The 18,284-nt window shown below is 37.1% G+C and overlaps 4 protein-coding genes across 6 annotated transcripts; 3 read left to right on the top strand and 1 right to left on the bottom strand.

Annotated features, from left to right (window-relative positions):
- Nucleotides 1–523: 523 nt before the first annotated feature.
- Nucleotides 524–2,179, top strand: LOC125192065 (protein PELPK1-like). The gene is made up of 2 exons (XM_048089519.1): nucleotides 524–1,238; nucleotides 1,422–2,179. Exons 1-2 carry the CDS (start codon nucleotides 618–620, stop codon nucleotides 1,791–1,793), a joined length of 993 nt encoding a protein of 330 aa, XP_047945476.1. The 5' UTR covers nucleotides 524–617; the 3' UTR covers nucleotides 1,794–2,179.
- Nucleotides 2,180–5,026: 2,847 nt separating this feature from the next.
- LOC125192057 (transcriptional elongation regulator MINIYO) lies at nucleotides 5,027–11,724 on the bottom strand. 3 transcript variants are annotated; one of them, XM_048089511.1, is made up of 11 exons: nucleotides 11,467–11,724; nucleotides 11,045–11,373; nucleotides 9,799–10,810; nucleotides 9,398–9,507; nucleotides 9,121–9,305; nucleotides 8,924–9,029; nucleotides 8,557–8,823; nucleotides 8,277–8,465; nucleotides 5,891–8,155; nucleotides 5,560–5,769; nucleotides 5,027–5,352 (listed from the first exon to the last, which is right to left on the bottom strand). In XM_048089511.1, exons 2-11 carry the CDS (start codon nucleotides 11,261–11,263, stop codon nucleotides 5,164–5,166), a joined length of 4,752 nt encoding a protein of 1,583 aa, XP_047945468.1. In that variant the 5' UTR covers nucleotides 11,264–11,373; nucleotides 11,467–11,724; the 3' UTR covers nucleotides 5,027–5,163. The 3 variants fall into 3 exon arrangements, with proteins under 3 accessions (XP_047945468.1, XP_047945467.1, XP_047945469.1); XM_048089510.1 differs by having other exon boundaries at nucleotides 11,045–11,381; XM_048089512.1 differs by having other exon boundaries at nucleotides 9,398–9,456; nucleotides 11,045–11,724.
- Nucleotides 11,725–13,158: 1,434 nt separating this feature from the next.
- Nucleotides 13,159–14,139, top strand: LOC125192063 (protein PELPK1-like). Its single transcript, XM_048089517.1, has one exon. It carries the CDS (start codon nucleotides 13,218–13,220, stop codon nucleotides 13,890–13,892), a length of 675 nt encoding a protein of 224 aa, XP_047945474.1. The 5' UTR covers nucleotides 13,159–13,217; the 3' UTR covers nucleotides 13,893–14,139.
- A 2,863-nt stretch (nucleotides 14,140–17,002) lies between these two features.
- LOC125196874 (protein PELPK1-like) lies at nucleotides 17,003–18,246 on the top strand. Its single transcript, XM_048095534.1, has one exon. It carries the CDS (start codon nucleotides 17,065–17,067, stop codon nucleotides 18,004–18,006), a length of 942 nt encoding a protein of 313 aa, XP_047951491.1. The 5' UTR covers nucleotides 17,003–17,064; the 3' UTR covers nucleotides 18,007–18,246.
- The last annotated feature ends 38 nt before the right edge of the window (nucleotides 18,247–18,284 follow it).

An 18,284-nucleotide genomic window follows, 5' to 3' on the forward strand; every position in this document is an offset into this window, starting at 1 on the left:
TTATGTCAAATATTTATTATAAATACTAATATTTCTTTTTACTATATTGAGTTATAATGTAAATTACTTTTTTTAAAATTTAAAATTAGTATCTAAAACTTTAATACGATCCAGAATGTATAAATTACTTTTTTTTTTTAAGCTATGAAAGTTCATATCATAATTTCATTGTCAATTGCATTTTCTTAGCAACCTATTCGAATTGGACTTCATTTGCCTACAGATGACCAAATTAAACAACTTAATGCATACGTGTCTTTTATACCAGTTCCAAATCGGAATTTAAACAGCAAATAAGCTCTAAAGTCAAGTTTGAAATTAAGTTCAACATAATTTATCGCTACACAATCAAATACTACAAGTTTCGAAGGCAATTTATTCATTGGTATATACAGTGGTGACCTAACCAGCTATTGAATATATTATTTTAATAATACCTTACCAGAGTTTAGAGAGAGTCAATAGGACGTTGAACTAACTTAAACTTTCACTGCATGCAATGCCCATATAAATCCTTAATGCACCCCCAAACTTCATAACTCAATCAAGAAAGTGAAGTTCACTTGAACAAAAAGCCCTGCTTCTTAATTCAGCTATTACATCCACATCCTTAAGCAATGTCATCTTATTGCCACCATTCCCTTTTCCTCTTCTTGCTCATCACTCTGTCATCCATAACGAACCATGCAGAGGCGCGCCGTCTCCTAGAGTCTTCTGTGCCTGAGGTTCCCAAGCCCGAAATCCCATCTATACCCAAGCCTGAACTACCTCCACTGCCGAAGCTACCTCCACTACCCAAGCCTGAGCTGCCAACTCTGCCAAAACCCGAAATTCCAACACTGCCAAAGCCTGAGGTCCCAACATTGCCTAAGCCCGAGTTTCCAACACTGCCAAAACCAGAGGTCCCTGTGTTGCCAAAGCCCGAACTTCCAACACTACCCAAGCCGGAGGTACCGACATTGCCTAAGCCAACACTCGAAAAAGCTGAAACACCAAAGCCTACTCTACCCGAAATACCAAAGCCTCAAATGCCAGAGCTACCAAAGCTCCCAGAAATGCCAAAACCTGAGATCCCGGCTATCCCTAAGCCTGAGGTACCAACGGTGCCAAAACCTGAGGTCCCGACTTTGCCTAAGCCCGAGGTTCCAACAGTGCCAAAGCCTGAGGTCCCAACTTTGCCTAAGCCTGAGGTTCCAACAAAGCCAAAACCCGCGGTCCCGACTTTGCCTAAGCCTGAGGTTCCAACACAACCAAAACCTGAGATCCCAGCTTTGCCTAAGCCAAAACTTCCAAGAGTACCAAAACCAGAGGTACCGGCATTGCCTAAGCCAACACTGGAAAAAGCTGAAACAACAAAACCTACTCTACCTGAAATACCAAAGCCTCAAATGCCAGAATTGCCAAAACCTACACTGCCAGAGCTACCAAAGCTCCCTGAATTACCAAAACCTGAGGTCCCGACTGTCCCTAAGCCAGAGCTACCAAAGCTCCCAGAATTGCCAAAACCTGAGATCCCTGCTGTCCCTAAGCCTGAGGTACCAACAGTGCCAAAACCCGAGGTCCCAACTTCGCCAAAACCTGAGATTCCGGCTGTCCCTACGCCTGAGGTACCAACATTGCCAAAACTTGAGATTCCGGCTGTCCCTAAGCCTGAGGTAACAACATTGCCAAAACCTGAGGTCCCAACTTCACCTAAACCCGAGGTTCCAACAGTGCCGAAACCTGAGGTACCGACTTTGCCTAAGCCTGAACTTCCAACACTACCCAAACCAGAGGTACCTACTAATTGTTGAGTAGTAGTACTAATTGTGGTTGCTGATTTCCAGCAATTTCAAGAAAATTATATCCTAGAAAGTCTGAGGTTGTCTCCATTCTACCGACTTCTGTTTCTGCCCTAACTCATCGCTATCTTGGCACCAACAGAAGCGATGAGAGCAAATACATGTATCTACCTTCACAGCTACAGAATCAACTCTAATGCATTTTAGTATGATGGCAGAAAGTAGTCAAGGAAATGCACAATATTCAGTTAAAGAAGCTGCTTCAGCAACATGTACTTCAAATCATTCAACAACAGCTCTAAAATGATGTTATAGTGATACTTAAAATTTTGAATACAGCAACTAAAAAATATTCCAAGCACTAGCAAAATCAACTGCAGCACACAATGCTGATCAATAAGCACAAACAATACACATATAAACCAATCTTTTAAACGAAATGCAAAGCGAGAATATCTCCGATTAACCATCAACGGCTCCAAATCAAACACTCCAACACCGCCAGCCATCAGCCTCAGATACATATCCACCACCAACAATTCTCTATCAGATTCTTATCACAACCAAAAATTGAACACGCAGCAATACTCAAATTCATATCAACAGTGTTGACAACAACAATTCGACCAGTGTTATCGAATTTCCCTTCCAAAGGATCACGTCAGCATAGCAAACCATCAATTAGCGCCGCCAGACTTGCACACCGGAAATTAACCGGAAACGTTCCTTGTTAAGAGCACAACACGTCGACTTTCTCCATGTAGAGATTCGCAGCCTCCCCAATCGAGCTCGCCGTCGTTCTGAAATTGATATAATTCTCTTAAGAAACTAAAGAGCTTCGGGAAGGACTTGTATTGAGATCGATCGAGCGGGAGAAGATTGGCCACGTTCTGAAAATAATTTTTAGAATGTTGATTAATAATTCTCACAAATTACGTCATACTACAAGTTAATTAATTTTTTGCTGTTTTTTTTAATTAATTATAAATTTATACAAGTAATTTTTGGTTTAGATACTTTCCGTAGGGAGTATTAGATATTTTAATTGAGTGAATTATATACTTCCCAAAATGCTCTTTAAACAAATATATTTTTTTATTTATGTCATAAAGGGTATTTTGGGCAAACATAAAATTAGTAACAAAAGTGATATTATAATATCTTCTCTCCTTATCCTAGTTCTTTATACTATAATTATTAATCAATATTAATATTAATATTCATTTTAAATATCATTTAAATATACTTAAATATAATTATAGTTATAATTATTATTGTTTTAATACTAAAAATTGATAGTAATTAATAAATAATTTTAGTATAATTATATAAATTATGAATCACTATATAATAATAATTATTATTATTTTACATTAAATTAGTAACAAATCAATATAGATTATTATTGTTATAATATTAAAAATTGATAGTAATTAATAAATAATTGTCGTATAATTATATAAATTATAAATCACATAATATTATGTAATAACTATTATTATTATTATTATTATTATTATTATTATTATTATTACATTAAATTAGTAACTAATCAATATAGCCTTAATAAAAATTTAACATTGTAAATTGTATTCATAATGATATAAAAAGTTGAATATTTTTAGTTAGGTGTTTCAACCTTAAAATGAGTATAAAATAATTTAATAAAAAATATTCAATTGATTTAATTACTTTAAATAATTAATTTAATTAGATTTTGTTTTTAATTTATATTATGAATGCAATTAGATTAGATGTATGTATAAACTACTAAAAAGAAAGAAGAAAAAAGAAGGAAGAAGAAACATAAACTAAGGAGAAAAAAGATAAAAGAAAGGAAGATAAAATACTAAAAAGAAAGAAGAAAATGAAGAAAAAAGAAAGAAGAAGAAACTAAAGAAGAAAAAGAGAAATGAGAAAGGAAGAAAAAATAATCACATATTTTGTACTATTTAATGGAAATTTCTAAAAATATCCTCTATAAAAAAAATCACATATTAGGTATCTAGGGTTATTTTTGTCACTGCGTACTAAAAATGATATAAAATAAAGATCAGGTACCATTTATGTAGTTCACTCATTTTAATTCAAAAGGCAATAATCAACTTTAACAATACAACAACGTAGTACTACCTCTATCCCCCAAAATTTATTCCACTTTGACACGACACGAATTTTAAGAAATGTAATAAAAAGTGAGTTGAAAAAGTTAGTGGATTGTGGGTCCTACTTTTATATTTAGTTTTATAATAAAATGTGAGTAGGAATGCGTTAGTGGAATATGGGCCCCACTACCAAAAATGATAAAAGTGAAATGAGACAAATTTTGGGGGACAGACGGAAATGAAAAAATTGGACAAATTTTTATGGACGGATGTAGTGTATATAAAATACTGATTCACTAGGATTTGTTATGGATCTTGATCCAAATATGAAATTTAATTCTGCTGCATATAAATATGATATGAATTTCGATTCTAATATATTCATGAAATTATTGGTTTTTAAAATTACAAATTTTGTCATAATTTGGTAAATTTCATTAACTTAAAATTTAGTCAAGGAAGTCAAGAACTTAGGCTTGTACTGAATTTTTCATGAGTTAGGAAAAAAAATGAATTCGTGAAAAAATCACTAAGGCCATGTTTGGTTGACGAGAAAGTAAAATTGGTATGGAAAATAATTTCTGGAAAAATGAATCATGGGAATATGATTCCTAATAACTTTATTTTATTGTGTTTGAAAAATAACAAGATTTTAAATTTTATATTTGATTTAAATACCAAATTAAAAATACACTTATTATTTTTTTATTTATAAACAAGAATAATAATATAAAATTTTAAATATGGATTATCCATCATAATATAAGTAATACTAATAAATATTATTATTATTATTATTATTATTATTATTATTATTATTATTATTATTATAATATTTATGGATATTATAACTAAATAGTTTTATAGTTTAAAATTTCAGTACAATTTTATTGATTAATTATTAATTGATAAAATAATAATTATTATTTATTATTATATGATTTATATTATGTAATTATATTTTAATTATTTAATAAATTATTTTTTTTAATTATGATAATAACAATTATATATAAATATTGTAATAATATAGTTATAATTATGATTATTTTGAATATAGTTATTTATTATACTAAAATTAAGTATGATTTAGAGTTGATTGGATCCAGCTTTTTTCAGCCCAATTCGGGCCGGCACAAATTGCGGTATAACTTTATTACACCTATTATTTGACAGACGGCCAGACCCAAAAAGAGGCCCGGCCCGGGCCGGGCCGAGATTGTTTACAAGATCATCAAACATCCAAAATCATGATTAACTCCATACTAACAGCCACCTTATTCTGAACGCTCTTTTCTGATACAGGCTTCAAGCTTTGCCACTTGAGGCGCACATCCATCACAAATTTTTGTCAGAAGTTGCAACCTCTTTTCTATCGCCGACATAGGTAGAGACGAAGCTGCTGTCGCCGATGCTTGCGGCTCGGGCTCAGGTTTCTTGTCGCATATCAATTTCACCATCATCCCCTGTCAATGATTCACCACTATAAACAAGTGTTGCAGAAGAGCAGTAGAAAGAGCACATATTCATATCGTATAACAAGGTAGACGACACGCTCTGGCAAAAAACGCGTTCATTACAGGCACTAGGCAGAGTATAATGCGCATGGTTTCACCTGGATTTGTAACATACTATACAATATGCAAAGATGAGTTGATGCAAGAGCGTCATACCTCGTGTTGCTGCCTGCGAGAATAGTCGCGCATCAGAGATTTCGCGAGTTTATTGCGCAGTGAGAGAGTAGCATCACCAGCACTGCCAAATATGAAGGATGAAAGATGATGCAGAACCAGAGAGAATGCTACTGAGCCCCTGTTTGCCGCTTTGTCAAGGGCGCCAGAGGTCCACGATTTCACGTAGGCTTCTAGGATGCTCTCGTTATCCTACAGGCAACTTGAACTCAGTAAATTTTATTCAATGTAAGATGTGTGCCTCTATCTTCAGACAGAACTGAATTAAGATATACACGCACACAGTGCTGTATGATAGAAAACTGACACTCACCTCGATGGGTTCAAGGTAGCCATCAGCCTTCGCGAGGCACTTATGTAGAGGCGGCAGGAGCTCAAGAACGCGTGCATTAGACAAGGTATTCCACGCAGCAAGCCTTGCAGAATCTTCAACGGATTTATGTAAATACATTGCAACCTGCCTCCCAAATATGACATCACCATACGATTCAGCTGAGAACTGCTCCACTAGAGTTTCGATGAATGTAGGGTAGCTATCGTGGATGTCTGATGCAAACTTCAGGCGCTCAACACCCGTGTGACCGAGCACGTCTGAAGACCTCTTCTCATCAAGAACTCCGCCATACACATTCTGCAAGGTTTCATAGACAGTCCTGCTTTTCTCGTCTTCCAGAACACCCATCCCAGAAAGTAATGTTGCAGACATGGCGTGCAGTTTCCAAACAACTGGAACACATTTAGCAGGTGAGCGGAACTCAGAGCTAAGAGAGGTAGGGATGGCTTCGATAGCCAGGAGGAAAAAGAGTCCGCTCTTAGCAACTTCTACAATGTCTGAGGCCACCTCTGAAAAGATTTCACCATGAGAAGCACTGGGCGGACATGTGTTATTGTTTAACTGAATGGTGGAGATTGCACTCAGAAACCAATGTTCCGGAAGAGGCAATCTCTGGCGAGCCCACTCCAATATTAATGAAGATGAAGAAGACATCACTTCACCAGCTTCACTTGTCGCATTCATATCCTCATGAATAGTTTCCATAAAACGAACCTTTTTCTTTGTAGATTTTTGGCTTGGATGGTTGGTCTCAGGCATGGCTTTTCGTTTCTTCTTTGCACCAAGCCACCTGGTTCTAAAGTGAGAGGCCAAAACATTAGATATCAGTGCATATTCTTCATCATCATAGTTCCACTTGAAAGAACTGTATCCTTTTCTAAGAGAGAGGAACTTATGAATGCCATAACTCAGATGCTTGAGTACAGGAACCTGGAAGATGATTTTTAGTAACTTATCAAGGACTGAGCTACTCCATGGGCCCACAATTAAACAAGCAGTAAGGATGCATTCTATCTTTTGCATTGTGCAGTCCATCTCTTCGGCTTCTGATGGATCCACAGTAGATGGAATCCCAAAAGCTTCAAGCAAGTAAACGAGCAATCCTGCGTCTTGCTGAGCCAACAAAGAATTTAAGGACCAATACCCTCCAGCAGAGGCACCCCAGCCAACACCAACTCCTGGAGCAGGGCCGCCTCTACTGAACATCTCAATAGGCCGCAGGAATTGCCAGTCACTAGTAATTGCTTCCATTGAAGTTGACAGCAGATACTGTATTTCAGTTGAACAGGACTTCAGTATACCATTAGCAAGAATCTTATCGTCCCTTGAGAAATTGTTATATCCAACTCGTGCTGAATGGATATCGAGATTTGCATGTGTAACCAACTTATCAACAGAATCTGCTATTTGGAAGAACCCTTGGAGACAACATTGAGAAGATATTGCAAATTCAGGACTTCCTTGAAGTCTCAAATCACATAGATACTTTACAAAAGAGCCATTTTCAGAAGGATCACTTGATCCTCCAGACCTGATATACCCATTTTTAACAAATGCAAGTCCAATCTTAGGAACAAACTCTGGCAACCATGGCAATCGGCCATCAGGTAAGCTCGTAAAGTCCTCTGGGATGACAGCTTTCAGCACGCTGGCAAGCATACTTAAAACAGAAGAAATTATCCATAGCAAGGAATTTACTTTTGAATCCTGGAAACAGATCCTCTCACCATCATTACTCTGGGAGTTGAAGAGCCTCGATACGAATGCAATATTTTTAACTTGTATCCACTCAACTGCCGAATCTATAATAGGACCAAAGTGTCTCCATGACCAAGGGTCTGTATCTTGAACAGTATCTGCGGGTGGTTCTTGCATGCTTGAATAGAAGTTTGGAAGTCTATTAGCCATAACTCCAAGAAGAAGATAAGCTTCCCTTGTGATGGCACAGTATTCACTCATCACGTCATAGCTGCTTAACTTCTCAAAGGTAGGTACACTCAACCATGCACACAATGATGTAAATAGGTCAGAAAAGTCCGAAATACTATATCCATAATTAACGGAAACCTTCCATAAACGCAATTGTTCAACCAGCATAGCAGATGAAAGTATGCAGGACTCTCTCCCGGACTTGACCCATAGATCAAGAGAAAATGGATACCGGTACAAGTGCCAAGTCAGCTGACGAAAAATTCCATTGTTAATAAATGTTGAGCAATTCTTCCTGCCATGCTGAGCCAATACCTTTAAACACCACCACAAGAGTAGAAAGATTGACTATTTATCAGAAAGAGTATAAAGATGGATAAGCAAACAAAATACATCCGGCAGCTTAAAAGGGAAAAACTGTGAAAGTACAGCTCACTTTGAATAGAGTAACAGATTTGATTTTACTGCCATTGATTTCCATTTGTTCATTTGAAGTAAATCTTCCAGCAATTGTCTGAACAAGCCTTCCACAGTCCAAAACTGCAGCAGCACAAGTTGGAGAATGCCTTGCTAAAGCTATCAATATTGATATTAAGCATTCTTCTAATGGTGCAGCAGGGTCTGTCTGTTGACACGGAATTGATAAATTTCCATTTTGTATTAAGAATCGCTGAAATGACGCAGAGAACCTAAAACAATTTGAATAAATATTTTACCTGTAAGAGATAGCAGATCCTTTCAAGAGTCCCCATTCTAACAAGACCAGCAGCAAAATCCTGCCCTGCAACAACTACATCATCCTGAATAGTGTGCTCGCCCTCACCTTCAGCTTCGTCATCCATCATCTCCTCACCACAACGAAGAATATTGGAAGGCTTAGTATTATACTTCCAAAAGCCACCACGAAGAAAACCAACATTAACATCTGGTTTACTTCTGAATACAGGAGCAGTAGAAACATCCTTCGAATACGTTGGTGTCCGCTGAAAAAAAAAGTAATACATATAAATTACAAAGATGAACGCATAAGTCATAACTGGAGCCAAGTATTAACAAAATATCTTTTGAGAGATAAAACTCTACCTCCAACATGTCAAATAAAATCTTGTTTGTATCATAACTCAATGCACTAAGAATGGCCTTGGCACAATTGAGGACAACGCTATTGTGGTTGTCATCAAAAGATATTCTACAGAAAATATCAGAAAACATCACGGTCAAATAATTATCCAGATTTAAAGGAAGAGAACAAACATAATCCATGAAGGTCACTGATTTACCTCAGTAATAAAGCAAGCTCAGGTTCCGGACCCAGAGCATAAGCCCAAATAGCAACCCAGTCAGCAGGCTCCACAGAATCAGCAATATTAGAAACAGAATCAACTTGATTCTGAATGATTTTAGAAATTGCCCGATTAAGAATAGCTGCAATTACACTTAAAGCAAGTGTCCGTTGGCCTGGAACCTGAAACAAGTGTTCCAGAAGTAATAATGGTTATGGGATACATTCATTTTTACAAAAGTATGTTATCTGGTAGAAAACAAGTTCTTACTTACCACACTTCTAGCTAATGCTAATGCTTCTTTTATTGTGTAACCACCAGCACCAGGATCACCTTCAGTTCGAAGATAATCACGTTGGGAAACATTATTTGAATTGAATTGGCCTACATTTAGACAAATTTGATCAGCATCCCTGGAAAAATTTAAGTGAAAAAAATATCTACTGAAACTAATTGACCTATGACAGATCAAAGTGTGACACCTTCAAAGTAAACATATAAATGGGACTATGTGGGTGTTTGGCTGAGGTTAAAAGCTCCTGAACAGCCTTGGATAAATGCGCTCCTAAACTAAGCTGTAAATAAATACGGAATACACGTTTCGATAAACTGAAATAAGGCTCATGCATCAGCATTCTAAATATGTACACTTATGAAGCTCACTTGTACACTTACCAATATTGGACTCCATACCAAAGCCAATAATGTTTCCATCTAAGGAAAATCTCACATCTCTAACGCGCTCAACTCTTTTGCTCCAAGCATTCCATATGCTACCTTTATCTGGGCTTGCATTTGTAGAAACATTGTCTTCCTTATCTTTTAAGGTACTTTCAGTTTCTATTTCCATTGGTTCATGAGAGACAGTGTTCCCAGAAATTTTAGGCAAAGCTTCCTCATGTTGCATATCAACTGATGCACTGCCCGTAACATCTGTCTCGTAAGACTTTTGCCTCTTGTCTTTTCCTTGACCCCTTTTCTTCAATGCATCAATCAATTTTGGGTTTAGCTTAGCCATTATCTCAGCTTGTGCTTCAGCAAGTTCATCAGCAGACATATTTGCTATTCGAGCACGATTCTCAGCATCTATCTGACTTTGAAGACTACTTTCTTCTCCACCTACTGACGCCTGCCCTGAGAAAACAGAAGCTGTATGTGGTTTTGGCATATTCTCCCTTTTCAGGTCCACTTCTTTCCTCAATCCATTCTGCCATGTAGACGCCTTCTCCACAACAGTATTTCCATCAGATTCAGCAATGCCATCCTGTTGATATTGCATAGTTTGGACATTATTTCCATTTTTCCCATATTCAGAGCTGTAAAACTCCTTGTCACTTGCCAAATGTGATGCGTCTTTTGCTTCTCCTTTCGCCTCTCTGATTGTCGAAACATTACTAGTCATTGTCATAGACTGAAACTGTGCATCACCATTAGAAGCCATTTTTGTCTCTTTTGGCTCAACTTCATCCCCATTCGAGCACCATCCCTCTTCCTTCTCATGGAACCCCGAGCTGCCAGCTTTTTTTGCCATCTCCCGCCATCTACTGAAATCCAAACCCCTCTTCTCTTTTCTTTGTAATGGATTAGCAGCAGCAGCTACTGCTCTCCCCTCGAAATCTTCCTCTTCTCCAGCAAGCTCATCTTCACTGTCTTTGCCGTTCGAATTTCCAACGTTAGGAGCCCAATGCTGTCAATCAACATCACCAGAAATATAATCAGAGCATCCGCAAATTCTCAACAATCAAATGCATCCAAAGCAGAGAATAACACACAACATTATCAATAGAATTTAAATCATTCCATCTGAAAAAGGAACGATCAGAAGCTACAACTGAACCTAACAAAAAGGGGAGAAAAACAGATATCTCCCATACACAAAGAAGCAAGTCACAGAGAGAAGTAGATAGAGAAGAACAAATACCGGGCCGTGTGAGCGGTGGCGCGCCAACGGAAAGGGCAGCACGGTGGGGCGCGGCCCTGTGGGCGGAGGTAACGGCCTAGTCTGCCGAGCTTCGGAGAAGCCCTTTTCAACTATGCCACCAACCAGCCGCGAAACATCATCTTCCCCAATTTGAATTGAAGTTGCTCCTAACATCTTGGATTTCAGATTTTTGCTCTCTCTGCTTGCATACTCACGCATGTTGAAACTCACCTACTATTTCTCAGAGGCGTAAAATCAAACACCAGGTGTTCGTTTTCGACTGCGAACTGTATATACTACTTCTGCTAAATTTCAATCGAATTCTGCATCTAAAACCCTGAAATTATACTTATGAATACAAAATTTTAACTAAGGGCATCTCCAACCCATACTGCAAAACGGAAATTTGAGGGAAGAATCACCTCCAACCCAGCACCGAAACGCATCGCATATCCTCCAAATTTTGCGTTTTTCAACAGTGATACACCAAAGATGCAGTAGCACGGTAGCTACTGCATTTCACTTTTTAAACTTCCTGAAAATTGCACTTGCTCCCCTCATCTTTTGTATTTTCGAATTAAAGCAAAGAAGATTCATGATTGAAACACTTGAGAAGAAAATTTGGAGATGCTGATACACAGAGAAAACCAAAAGAAGGAGAGGAGGAAGAAGACTGCGCCGAAGAGAGGATTATGTTTAAATTTGTTAATGGGCTGGGCTAATTAAATTTGTCTTTATTATGTGGAGTATTATTTGACGGTGGAGTATTTATTTGTTTAGATTTGAGGTATGCTAATTAATTAATATATCTATATTCATGTTATCATATGTAGTATTTATTTGTTCAAGGAGATGCACGGTTACTATTTAGTTAAAAAGTTAATTAATATTTATCTTATTTTATATAAATTATTAGTAGTGGAGTATTAATTATTTATTTTGTATGATTTGTGGTATTATATTTAATATTATAATACAATAAATTTAATAATAATACAATATTTAGTAATAAAAACATAACACAAGTGGTCCTACAAATGGAAATTACGTTACAATGAAATTAAAAAAAGACACACAACAAATTACAATAACAAAATGAAAAACATAATCTAAAAATCCGGTAAACTCGAACCGGATCCTCCTATATTATCGAAATACGGAGAATATGTTCCAGTAGCATAGTCATTTGGTTGTTCTTGTTGTTGAGCTCTTTTTTGTAAAATGCGTATTTTCTCGGCTTGAAAATAAGCACGACTATCGGGATCAACTATGGAGCTCAAGTCCATAGCCATGATTTTATTTTCTTCCCTCGTAGTTTTGAGATTTGTTCTTTTGTTGTTTCAAAAAGAGAGCCATATTTTCGTATGCTTGTTTCATGCCCGCGGCATATTGCTCATTTTGTTTTTCTAGAGTAGCAATAATTGATTCTGAGTTATCAGACTGCTTTTTCTTATGTTTAGCCTTCTTCACTCCAATAGGCCTAGATGAAGAAGAACCACCGAGGATTTGTTCCTCGCCATCATCACAGCTCATAGAAAATGAAGACAAAGATTGTGAGCCATGCAAAGTATGAGCCTGACTTTCTGAATCAGAATTTTGCATCCCACGTGATGCTTGTTGTCTAGAGCTCTCCGCACAATCTTTAAATTTAGGTGATCCTACTCGAGTGAATACAATAAATTAATAGAATGAATAAATGATGACGTATGACAAATATATGCATTATGGTGCTCCAAGACCAAATTTGGACTACTGATGTATTTTTATTTCAATTGTGTTTTCGTAATTGGAGAAGTCATTTCCTACAGATGACCAAAATTAAACAACTTAACATAGACGTTTGTTTCGTTCATACAATTTTTTAAATTGTAAAATTACATACCACATAAGCCCTAAATTCAAGTTTTAAATCAAGTCTAACATTTCAAGGCCATTGATCCATTTAATTAATTTAACATAGGGAGTGATGACCTAACCTGTTCTTAAAATGTCCCTTCGCATGTGTTTAAAAGAGAGAAAGGCATTAGGAAGTTGAACTAATTAACTAAATCTTCCACCTCAATGCCTACATAAACCGTGAATGCACCCCAAAACCTCACAACTCGACCAAGGAAGTGAAGATCTCACTTAAACAAATAAACCCTTCTTGATTCAGCTATTTCCTCTTCAAACAATGGCATTACATCGAGGCCATTCCCTTTTTCTCTTCTTGCTCATCACTCTGTCTTCCATAACGAACAATGCAGAGGCACGCCATCTCCTGGAGTCGCCCGTGCCTGAGGTTCCCAAGCCCAAAATCCCATCTATACCGAAGCCAGAGCTACCTCCACTACCCAAGCCTGAGGTTCCAACTGTGCCAAAACCTGAGATCCCGGCTGTCCCTAAGCCTGAGGTACCAACATTGCCAAAACCCGAGGTCCCAACTTCACCTAAGCCTGAGGTTCCAGCAGTGCCGAAACCTGAGATACCAACTTTGCCTAAGCCCGAGATCCCGACTTTGCCTAAGCCTGAACTTCCAACACTACCCAAACCAGAGGTACCAACATTGCCCAAGTCAACACTCGAAAAAGCTGAAACGCCAAAGCCTACTCTGCCTGAAATACCAAAGCCTCAGCTGCCAGAGCTGCCAAAGCTCCCAGAATTACCAAAACCTCAACTGCCAGAGCTACCAAAGCTGCCAGAATTACCCAAACCTGAGCTTCCAGCTGTCCCTAAGCCCGAGGTTCCAACATTGCCAAAACCCGAGGTCCCGACTTTGCCCAAGCCAGAGATGCCAAAGTTGCCTGAACTTCCTAAGATTCCAGAACTGCCTAAACCAACTTTGCCCGAAGGACCCAAATCCCGTTGATTTGCGTCGACATAGGAACATGACACCGGGATGAATCAAGTTTCAGAGATTGACCTTATTGTGGAGGGATGTATACTTCTAGAATGATCGACTTATATTGTCGTTGCTGTTTACTTTTCTTATTGTTTTCCAATTTGTCCTTCTACTGTATGTAAGCTTGCTTGTATGTTATGGTTGTTTACAGTTTGTAATTCTTTGTTAATGTCATTTAATATATATTCATGATTGATTGAGGTTTTCAGTTAAATCAACTATGTTTCATTTTTTTTTTCCGACCATCACTTTCAAATGTAACGAGGAACCTCATGCTAGAACTGAAATGGGAAATATATCGAACAACCATTTCACCTTGCCCAACATTTGTAGGAATTCCAACGTCGGTCCAACCACATGATTGATTTGTAGTGCTCACTTATCAGACCGTTTAAGGATAGAAAACATTATGATGAAATATACTATCTGTGTGCATGATGCTGAAATATATCTGTAGTGCTCATTTATCAGACCGTTTAATTTTTGTAAAGATTCCATAATTAAACTCAGAATTTGAGTTGTTTGAATATCCAATATAATGAGGCCCCTCTTTTACTTTCATGTGTTAGGATGAAATTAATCAGTACGTAATTCATTTGATAAAATTCAGAATTAATTTGGGGTTTTTGGAATGAAGATTAAGGAATAAATATTTAATAAAGTAATTGGAGAAATAATTAAGCTGGAGTTTTTGAGAGATTAAAGTATGATCGAGAAGAAAGTAGAAGAAAATAAAATAAGGGCGAAAATCAAATAAGAGAGATTAAGTGTGTTGTATTTTGTATTTGTAGTTGCTCTTTCCCAAGGTCATTTTGACAGCAAAAGCTAGGATAATTTTTCCATAGTTTAATAATTTTGTTAGCAAACCACTGCCTATCAGTATTACTTTCATTATTTTTTCGTTTTTATATACTACTATATTTTTATTTTGATTAAATTTGAAATCTAAATTTTCAAAAAGTTAATCTTATTAAATGATATACTTAATTCTTTTTAGTCAATCAAGTGGCATAATTGAGGAGTACATTTTTTTTCACTTAAGAAAAAAATTATTCGACAATATAAAAGTTAGTAATTGCTAATCAAATCTTCACGTCTCTCCATTTTGGATATGTAATTTAGAGACGTAGCTAACCTTGGAAGTAGTCATGTACTACACAGATTTTCCATTACTTATACGATTTTAAAATTTTGATTTCTGATCATTTGTATTCCATGATAACAAATTAATGTGATTAGGCAATGAATAATTAACAATAATGTTGCATTGCTCGTAAATTTATATTTTCCGGAAAACAAGTTAATTAATTTAGAAATAGAAAAGATATGTATCAACCAATAAAATTATATGAATGAAAGTTGTAGTAATTTTATTATTTATAGGTAGTGTTCGATTTCCAAGATAAAATAGTACCAAGATATTATTTAGGATTGAGTTGTGAGATTATTTTAATCATATGAGGTTAACTATGACTAATTATCCTATGATTATCCATCTAGGCTTGAGTCGTGGTATTGAATCTCTTGAACCCAAACACATTATAAGAGTCCGTTTGATAAGCTAATGAAGCCAAGATATAGATATATATCCATTCATTGGTATCCTATTTACACTATCCTAAAGCCCGTGTAATTGACTATGGCCCGACAGATACAGCCTCAAAATGTGTAGATACGTATCTTACCAATTTGGTGGGATACTATTCCTACTTCAATTTATGGATCCAAATAAAACAAAAAATCTCCTCTGTACCCTTCTGTCGTCAATCTTCTATTCACAACAAATCCTCTACACTAGGGCAATCCTCCATTCACAACAATCCTCCGTGGTTGACGCCTAGGGCATCGATTTGATTAGAATTTCATCTGCAAGGATTTCATCTGGTCAGTTATTTCTTTTCCGTTTTTTCTCTATTTCTCTATGATCTTTTTCACCATTAAATTCTTTGTGAGTTATCAATTTGTTGTCAATTACGATTGAATTTTTCTACCCCTGGTCAGTTCTTCCTTTTCCGTTCTTTCTCTATTTCTCTATGATCTTTTTCACCATGAAATTCTTCATTCCTTCAATTATGAAGGAAGAACGGAAATAGATCATGGAGAAATAGAGAAAGAATGGAAAAGGAAGAACTGACCAGTAGAATTAGGGGTAGAAAAATTCAATCGTAATTGACAACAAATTGATAACTCACAAAAAATTTAATGGTGAAAAAGATTATAGAGAAATAGAGAAAAAATGGAAAAGGAATAACTGACCAGATGAAATCCTTGCACATGAAATTCTAATCAAATCGATGCCCTAGGCGTCAACCACGGAGGATTGTTGTGAATGGAGGATTGCCCTAGCATAGAGGATTTGTTGTGAATAGAAGATTGACGGCAGAAGGGTACAGAGGAGATTTTTTATTTTATCTAGATCCATAAATTGAAGTAGGAATAGTATCCCACCAAATTGGTAAGATACGTGTCGTGTCTGCACATCTTGAGGTTGTATCTGTCGGGCCAAGATGGGCCATAGTCAATTACACGGGCTTTAGGATAGTGTAAATAGGATACCAAACATTTAAAAATGAATGGATATATATCTATATCTTGGCTTTATTAGCTTATCAACGGATCCTAATAGTAGTACATGTTTTTTCCTTTTTAGCTACGTATTAGGTTATTAAACTTTCATTGTCAAATGGAATTTCTTACCAACCTCTTCCAATTGGGGTAGTTGTTTCCTACAGATGACCAATATTAAACAACTTAATAAAGACGTATGTTTCGTTCATATACTTTTTTAAATTGGAAAATTACACACCACATAAGCCCTAAATTCAAGTTTTAAATCATGTCTAACATTATATCATCGTTTCACACTAGAGCAGTTTCAAGGCCATTGATCCATTTAATTAATTTAACATATGGAGTGATGACCTAACCTGTTCTTGAATTGTATTTTAATAACCCTTCGCATGAGTTTAAAAGAGAGAAGGGTATTAGGAAGTTGAACTAATTAACTGAATCTTCCACCTCATTCAATGCCTATATAAACCGTGAATGCACCCCCAAACCTCACAACTCGACCAAGAAAGTGAACATCTCACTTAAAACAAATAAACCCTTCTTGATTCAGCTATTTCCTCTTCAAACAATGGCATTACATCGCCACCATTCCCTTTTCTTCTTCTTACTCATCGCTCTGTCATCCATAACAAACCATGCGGTGGCACGTCATCTCCTAGAGTCGCCTGTCCCTGAGGTTCCCAAGCCCGAAATCCCAACTATACCGAAGCCAGAGCTACCTCCACTACCCAAGCCTGAGCTGCCATCGTTGCCTAAGCCTGAGGTTCCAACACTACCAAAACCTGAAGTCCCAGTATTGCCCAAGCCCGAGTTTCCAACACTGCCAAAACCAGAGATACCTGTGTTGCCAAAACCCGAGATTCCAATACTACCCAAGCCGGAGGTACCTGTGTTGCCAAAGCCTGAACTTCCAGCACTACCCAAGCCAGAGGTACCGACATTGCCTAAGCCAAAACTTGAAAAGGCTGAATTGCCAAAGCCTACTCTACCTGAAATACCAAAGCCAGAATTGCCAAAACCAACGATGCCTGGGCTACCAAAGCTCCCAGAATTACCAAACCCTGAGGTCCCGGCTGTCCCTAAGTCTGAGGTTCCAACAGTGCCAAAACCTGCGGTACCGACTTTGCCTAAGCCCGAGGATCCAACACTACCAAAACCTGAGATCCCGGCTTTGCCTAAGCCTGAGGTTCCAACACTACCAAGACCTGAGATCCCAAATTCACCAAAGTCTGAACTTCCAACACTACCCAAACCGGAGGTACCGACTTTCCCTAAGCCAACACCAGAAAAGACTGAGTTACCAAAGCCTACTCTACCTGAAATGCCAAAACCTGAGGTCCCTACTTTGCCTAAGCCCGAGGTTCCAATAGTGCCAAAACCTGAGGTCCCAACTTTGCCTAAGCCTGTGATGCCAACTCTACCTAAACCAGAAATGCCAAAGTTACCTGAACTTCCAAAGATTCCAGAACTTCCCAAACCAACTTTGCCAGAAGGACCCAAATCCCGTTGATTTGCTTCGACATAGGAAAAAGTCATCCGAAATCTTATTTCAGAGATTTACCCTACTCTAGAGGGATGGATAATTCTAGAATGATTGATTTATAGTCATTGTTGTCTTTTTTTCTTATTGTTTTCCAGTTTGTCCTATTATATGTAAGCTTGGTGGTATGTTCTGGGTATTTACTGTTTGTAATTCTTTGTTAATGCCGTTAAATATATATTCATGATTGATCGAGGCTTACATGATTAATGGTGCTTTCAGTTATAATCAACTAAGTATGTTTCATT

Source organism: Salvia hispanica, chromosome 6, assembly GCF_023119035.1.
Source record: "Salvia hispanica cultivar TCC Black 2014 chromosome 6, UniMelb_Shisp_WGS_1.0, whole genome shotgun sequence".
NCBI lineage: Eukaryota > Viridiplantae > Streptophyta > Magnoliopsida > Lamiales > Lamiaceae > Salvia > Salvia hispanica.